The sequence below is a fragment of the Microtus ochrogaster genome, chromosome 24 (assembly GCF_000317375.1).
Source record: "Microtus ochrogaster isolate Prairie Vole_2 chromosome 24, MicOch1.0, whole genome shotgun sequence".
Taxonomy (NCBI): domain Eukaryota; kingdom Metazoa; phylum Chordata; class Mammalia; order Rodentia; family Cricetidae; genus Microtus; species Microtus ochrogaster.
Window position 1 is genome coordinate 35,016,201 of NC_022024.1, and position 7,746 is coordinate 35,023,946.

At 46.1% G+C, this 7,746-nt stretch overlaps 1 protein-coding gene across 1 annotated transcript in view; it reads left to right on the forward strand.

Annotated features, from left to right (window-relative positions):
* C24H12orf75 (chromosome 24 C12orf75 homolog) overlaps positions 1-7,746 on the forward strand; it is a 29,282-nt gene that overhangs the window by 14,873 nt on the left and 6,663 nt on the right. Inside the window, exon 2 of the mRNA XM_005358240.2 lies at positions 818-842. Coding sequence (XP_005358297.1) covers positions 818-842 — 25 coding nt within the window. The remainder of the gene's footprint in view (positions 1-817; positions 843-7,746) is intronic.

The window sequence follows — 7,746 nt, forward strand, 5'->3', positions numbered from 1 at the left end:
AAAGTGTCTCTACCTGCTTGTCTGTCTGTCAGTCTCTTCCCCTTTCTTCCCCCCCCCCAAATGCACACATACACACATGCATATACACACATATGTGTACACATACATGCATGGTCAGTCATACATGTATGTGTACACCCGCAGTGAGTATACGTGACACACACACACACACACACACACACACACACCCTATATGGAAGACACAGAACTTGGCTTCAACCCTGTCTAGTTACATGACATTCAGTGTCTCTTCCATATGTAATCAACTACTTTGTAAGAACACCTTCCTCGGGGTTGTTCAGATAGAGGTGGGTGCGGGGCCCAGAAGAGCATTGGACTGTGTTGGACTGTGCTTGCTCTGTGGGTAGGAAGTGGAAGGGCCTAGACTCACAGCACCTTCTGCCTGCCTTGGGATCAGGCTGGTGTCCACACGGCTTACTTCATCGCATCTACCACCTCCATGTTGTTCCTGATTAGTGTGTCATGTGACTCCAGTAGCTCAGAGTAGACACCAGCCTGCAAGGGGAAGTGAATACAGAGGTTTCTTGATTTCGTTTTTAAACGTTTATTAAAAAGTGTTCTCGTGCCAGGTGTTGGGGCACACACCAATCCCAGTACATGGGAGGCAGAGGCAGGATGATCTCTGTGAGTTGGAAGCCAACCTTGTCTATGCAGTGAGTTCCAGGCCAGCCAGAGCTGCACAGCGTGAGACCTTGTCTCCAAAGACACACACGCATGTTTCAGTCTACTTAGGTATTGGACTTAATCTGTAGAAATCCTGTCACACCAATGCAAATCTTTTTCTTTTCTCCCCTAGGTCCAACGGGAGCAGCTAAGGATGCGTAAGTACTCCACATTTTGGTGTCATAACTCCTCTCCCCAAGAAAGGCTGTTTCTTGTGGCTCTGACCTTTAGGGGATTAGGTATGGCAGAAAAGGCAGGGGACATTTTCTGCTCTGTGCACTGGTAGACCTCCTTTGATTCGAAGTGGCGATTCGAAGGATGTTACTGTTTGTGACTTTTCGTGTCCCCCCCCTTCAGTGATCCTGGCATTCTGACTTAGCGCGTTAACAAGAAAAAAGTACGGTGCTCTTTCCATCCCAACCTGCGCAGAAGACACTTGAGTTTGTAACAGGTGACAATGAGAACGCTCACTGCGTCGCTCCTGGGACTCCGTGTGTCTCAGAGCTATCCAGGGAGGAAACTGGAGGAACATTTACTCATGTGGACACTCACTTGTTTGGGTGGAAATAGCTAGATATTCCTAGATACTCAGGGGAACTGTACAGTCATTTTCTACAGCTTGAGGGGGTCTTCATGTGTTCATCTTGGGGGGCTCCTGTGTTGGATGGTCAATCCCCAGATTCTTCCGTTAAGACTTTGAGGCTTTCGGGAGGCAGTTAGGGTCCATGGGGTCATGAAAGTTGGAGTCCCCTTGGCATTAGTGATTTCTACGAAGGGGAAGAGAGACCATCCAGCTGTGTTTTTGTTTGTCTCACTGTGTCCCCAGCAGAAGCTCTCAAGACTTCACAGCCTCTAGAACCACAACCCAAACATACTTCTATGATTTGAAGTTTACCTGCTATCAGGTGTTTTGTTCTAGCCGTGGAAACTGGCCCAGGACATCCTTCTGTATAATCTGTGTTGAACCGATCGTTAGACTGCAGGACTTAATGACCAGACGACTCTCTGTGAGGTTTCTCGTGCTCAGGAATGCTGTGTTTCCATTGCTCTCCTTCTCCGCCATTCTGCTTTATCATATCTGTAATCTAGATACAAGGCCAGCACGGGAGCTCACTGTCTCAGGGGGTTTCTGGTTACAACGCTGGCCTAGTTTCGTTTCTGCTGCTGTGATAAAATACTCCGATAACTGAAGGGAAGAGGGTGACTTTGACTCCGTTCCAGAGGGACACTTCCTGTCGGCCTCGGCAGGGTTAGGCATGGTCTCATGGTCTCAGGTGGAAGGCAGGCCACGAGGACAGGAAGCTCCTGGTTGCATCAGCATCCAGGAAACAGAGAGAACAGGAAGTGGGGCCCACCCCCAGTACAGCACTTCCTCCAGCGAGGCTACACCTCCTGAAAGTTCCACAACCTTCCCAAACAGCATCGCCGGTTAGGGACCAAGCGTGCAAACACAAACAGAAGAACTTACGGGGGACACCGCACATTCACACTGAACCTGTGGAGATTGGGATTAACCTCCCTGCCCCAGATTAAGTTAGATGATGGAGCCACACAGTGTCGAGAGGATGCAAAAGTTTGGCATTTGTTGGGTGAGGCTTTCTGGGAAGAACAGGTTTGCACACAGAGTGGTCTGCTTGGACCGAGTGAGGGATGGGCATGCCTTTGGTTTGTGTTGTGTTTGTTGGGGGATGGTCAGGGTGAGAGACCCTACACAGAAACTGGGTTTGACCTTCCTGTTGGCCCAGGGAGGAAGTGGCCAGACTTTTCCTACAGCTTGTGCAGGTTTCAGGCTGGAGGGGAAGAATGAGATTTGACAATTGTCAGCGGTCCAATGTGAAGAATAGAGTCAGACTTTTTTTTTTTTAATTATGAAGAGGAATTCAGAGAAGACTAGAGTGGAGTTATGAAGATTTCTAGAAATGAAATAGCCATTTCATGTGAGACTTTTGGGCACAAAAGAAGCAGTAATCACTTGCTTCAAATTCCTGGCATAGTGCTTGAATCTCCAGTGGTTGCCGAAATGACTCTAAATACGTTTGTGCCCTCGTCTTCTGTGTATTAAATGAAGCGGCCCTCTAAGTGGCGTTTATTATAAAATAAAATATGACAAACTGAACACTGCTGAGGGTGCTGAATGTCCCACAGTGTCAGATATCCAGCCAAAATGTAGGTAAATTTTTAAAAGGTTTTTTTTTTTTTTATTACGTTCATGTGTGTGAACGTGTACATGCCCGTCACGACATACATGTGGCAGTCAGGACAGCTTGCAGCAACTGATTCTCTCATTGCGCGTCAGTCCTGGGGATTAAACACAGGCCATCAGGTTTGTCTGCCAAGTGCCTTTCCTCTCTGCGCCATCTTGCTGACTCAAGATTCGATTCTTTCGATGAAAATAGATAGGCATGCCCATTGTCGTTAGTGAACCAATTGCTTTAATATGTGGGGAAATTAAATGAACTTTAAAAATACATTTCTTTAAAAATGTATTATCAGCAAATGTTTGCATACCTGTTTTATGTTCTAATACACTTGGGGTCACAGGACAGTTTCTTAGGCATAAAGGGCCAATGCTGTAGAAGGTCTAGGGGGGGCCTCTTCTTACCATCTTTTCCTTCTGCGTAGCTGTCTGCTTTCTGGGTGCAAGAACCCACCATAGAACGAAAGGTCCTTCAGCAGACAGTTTTTCACACTGTTTTCCATAAATGTGTAAACGTATTTGTTATTTAAAAAGTAAATTAAAAACTCTCATGATTTATGTAATAGTTAAGAAAAGAAGGAAGACCAGAAGAGCTCAAACCATGAGAGGTTGAACACCACCAAAGCAGTGGTAGAGACAAAGGCTTTGGGTCAGAGCCATAATCTTGAGTGCTTTGGGAGTTTTTCTAAGCAGGGGGCACTTGACTCCAAAGAGGAGACTTCCTGAGTGTTGGTGGAATTGGCCCTGTCTGAAAGCTCAGCAGGGAGCTTAGGAGGCTCTGTCCAGTGTTTGGAGATCCTGGGCTATTTGGAAACAAGCTGTGTATCCTCAAGGCCCTGAGCACAACTGGTGCCACAGGGGGAAAGGCAAGCTTTCTGAAGGTAAGGAGACAGCATTTTCCTGCCTCGCTTATAGCAATTGATAGCTCTACCACTGCCTCCTAAGGCTGTGGGTCTTCTTCACAAAGAGAGCAATTAGTACTTCAGTGAAAGGTTGGGGATGCAATTTAGCTCTTGGTTACTCTCCTCTGGGCCGAGGTTGAAAGTCCCCACTTTGAAGTCAATGATACTTATGCTCACCCCGGGGGTGGGGAGGAATGCAGCCAGTCTTGGCTGAGGAGCTCGTCCAGGCAAAGAGCAAAAACAAACAGCTGGAAGAAGCTGCGGACAAATGAATCAGACCTCATACTGTCCCTGGCAGAAGAATAATTCAGTTGGAAATCACCCATCACTGTTTGGTGGACTCGATCTGCACCACAACGTTAGGTACATTTCTCACGACCGCAACAAACACGTGACAGAAATGACTTAAAGAAAGAGTGATGTTGGCCGAGTGTCAGTCCCTCCTGGGGGGCAGCCATGGTGGCAGGAGCAAGGGGCAGAGCCGTTCATATCACCAGGAAGCAGTGATATGAACCTGAGTCAGGAAGGAGAGAGGCGGCTGTGCCTTCCAAGGTCCATGCCTTCTGTCAACTAGCCTCTTAATGTTTCCGTGGCCTCCAGAAATTGTGCCTCCAGGCGGGCAGGGCACAGGTGTTTAAAACAGAAGCCTACTTGGGGATGATTTCAGATTCAAACCCGAGGAGCCAGGGCACCATTAAAGAAACTCAAAAGAAAGTTAAATTCTAAAGAAAGCTGTGTCTACAAGTGGAGAATTATAATATAATTACAGCAAATATAATTTAGAAGCAAATACATTAATAAGCCTGTTCCAGCCAGGTGTGATGTTCACGCCTGTCATCCCAATGGTCCAGAAGCAGGGGACATAGAAGGGTTGTGGAGGGTTTGAGGCCAGCCTGGGCTACCATGTGAGACTTTGTCTCGAAAACCAAAACCAAAGCCAAAAACAAAACCTGAAGAACCTCCCCTGCAACAAAGCAAAAAACCTGTTTCAAACGATCATCATGAAAAATAAAACACAGCCAGGCAGAGTGGAGCTGGCTCTGCCTCTTCCGCGTTAAATTTGTTCTGTTTACCAATTGAGGTGAGTGCGGCCTCCACCGTGGCACCCAGACATGGATGGGGGAGGCTCAGGCGCTGGGTTGTTTTCCCGCTTCTCAGAGCAGCTTTGTAAGCAGAGCTTTATATTTAGAACGGTTTTTCTTGATGAATAAGTGAAAAAAGCATATTATGTTTTTGCCGCGAATATATTATGTTCGTTCTGGAAAGCAGAGGGAGTGAGAACCTCCTGGTTTCCAGGCAAACCGAAGCTCGGAGAGATCATTCATTGGAACAGCTGCCGTGTCTAGTCATTCACCCTTTGTCTTGGAACGTGCCATGGTTTCGTGATTTTACTACCGAAGGCTTTGGAGTTTTAACTGTCATTCATTCAACTGCGAAGCTGAGAAAATGCAATGATGAAGATACTTTGAATACCATATATTATTGGTGAAGAAAAAAAATGGAGTTTAAACAAATGTGTGACCATTATTGGCACTTCTGGGGATTGCATTCAGGGCTTTACCTATCTCAGGCGAGCTTATAGCCCAACCCCTCTTCTTATTTTTAATTTTGAAATAATGTCTCACTGGGCACTGAATATATAGTGCCCAGGCTGGACTTGAACTTGTAACCCTCGAACCTCCATCCCTCTTTTGAGTAGTTGGGCAGACTTGCTTAGGTCACCAGGCCTGCTTACAGTCTATATTTGATGGATTAATGATGAATAAGGTTTCTTTGAGTGGAAAGTTCTAGTTGCTGATAGAATGAAAATCATAGTGTAAAATAATTGAAAGATTTTATTATGTCCTGTACAGATGGTTGTTTTTTTTTAAAATGATCATGCATGAAATACATTGTTGCAAATATGGGTGGAGGAGAGCGCACTTTTTGCTGAACAATCACAGGCTGTGGCCAGTTGGAGGCGTTCCATCTCCTAGAAGTCAGCTTACCAAAAAACTGAGCTCATTGATGGCCAAGGAGATGTTCCGTTTCTGCTTCACTTAGGAAAAGCCTACAAGAAGAGGATGGAACAGAAAGGTGTGTGATGGTTTGTGGCATCTGAGTCAATGTGTGACTGACTCTGATACGGAAGACAGAACCACGCTGGCTGTGGCACGCTCACAGGAAGTAGCTTCAAGTGGGCTCAGTAGGCACCATCCATAATCTTAGATGCGATGATTGTCCTGGTCCTCTGCAGTGTGAGTCATGTCTCAACTACCAGCGGAGGAGGTACCCCCAATCCCAACAGTTACAGTGGCCGGTCCCACTTTCAGTAATATCTGGTTTTGCAAACATTCTTATTGATGTTGTGACCAGAGTTCTGAGTCAGAGTTCTGGGAATCTGTGGTCTTAATCATGGAGATTATTATACTCAGTGGGTGGCTTTAACCCTGACATCTTTCTCCTTGAAAACCTGTGCTTTGGTAAAAGAAGCTAAGCTCTTGCCAACAAAGAAAGAGAGGTGCCATTTCAATGAAATGCTAATGGATTTTATAAACTTCGTTCCCAATGGTTAGCGGTTGATTCTTTGAAATGTTCCTGTTGTTTAAAACATTTTAACCTTGCCGTAAATGACTAGAAATATTTCACTCATTTTTTCAAATATTAAACTACATTCCACATTAATTTTCAAAGGGTAGGAATGATTAAATGAAACACAATCTTTTTTATCTTATTTTTTTACTGAACTATACATTTTTCTCTGGTCCCCTCCATTCCTCTCCCCTCCCCTTCTGCCCTCTCCCATGGATCCCATGCTCCCAATTTACTCAGGAGATCTTGTCTTTTTCTACGTCCCATGTAGTTTAGATCCATGTATGTCTCTTTTAGGGTCCTTATTGTTGGATAGGTTCTCTGGGATTGTGAATTGTAGGTTGGTTTTCTTTGCTTTATATCTAAAAGTCACTTATGACTGAGTACATATGATATTTGTCTTTCTAAAAGAAAAACAAAACCAAGATTGTATCTGTGACCAGATACCTGATCTGGGTCACCACAATAGAGAAGGTGTGAGCCTTGCTCTCAGTCTTGAGACCCAAGATTCAGTCTCCTGGTAACGGGGAGGCCAGCTTGCTCCAAGGAAGCCTTCTGCACTGCCGGAGGACGTCCTGGAGATGAGCCTCCGAGTCTTTGATGTAACTGTGCCCAGAGCAAAGGGCAGGTGCTAGACCACTTACCAAGTCCCAGCTCCTGGCTCTGAGTTGACATGAGCACTGGAGGACCTTCGTGGCAACTCCTGCTCGCTATTCCCAGAGCGGCCTGTGTAGCCCAGTAAAGAAAATGGAATTGGGGCCAAGGCTGATGTTAGGGCCGGTGTTGTAGTCTGCAGATCCACGCTCTGGGTGCTTTCCGAGCTCTCAGAGTCGTAATCGGAATTGCGCACTTGCCAGCTGGCTGCATCCCCTAGCGGCCCTCTGAAGTCACTGTCGCTAAGGCCAAATGGAAACCCAGAGAAAGCCTGCAGAATTTTCTTTCCTTGCTGCTCAGAGGGGATCCTCAGGGCCTTGCTGTGATTGATGTTCTCCATGAAGACTTGAAAACATGAATTCACAGAGGCACCGTTCCTACACTTTATGGGATTTAACTCACCCTTTTGCGTGGTAGAGGAGGCACGTTCATCATAGAGAGTGATTTTGGGTTATTTGTACACGTCACCTGATGGCAACTCAAATTCGAACCGGAAAGGAGTGGCGTGCGTATGGGGAAAATAATAAATGTCCCATGTCAAAGCCTGCGTCCTGAAAAATATTGTTTCTCTGTGCCAGAGCCATTTGTGTTATGAGGCATGGCCCGTTGTACTCAGCATGTTTGTCTGTGTGTTAGATGAGTCCCCTGGTTTCCCTGCAATGTTCTGATCTTACTGACACCCCACCCCACCCCACCCCACACTGTTCAGCCCGTCAGCCATCTTGTAGTGCTGGCAGC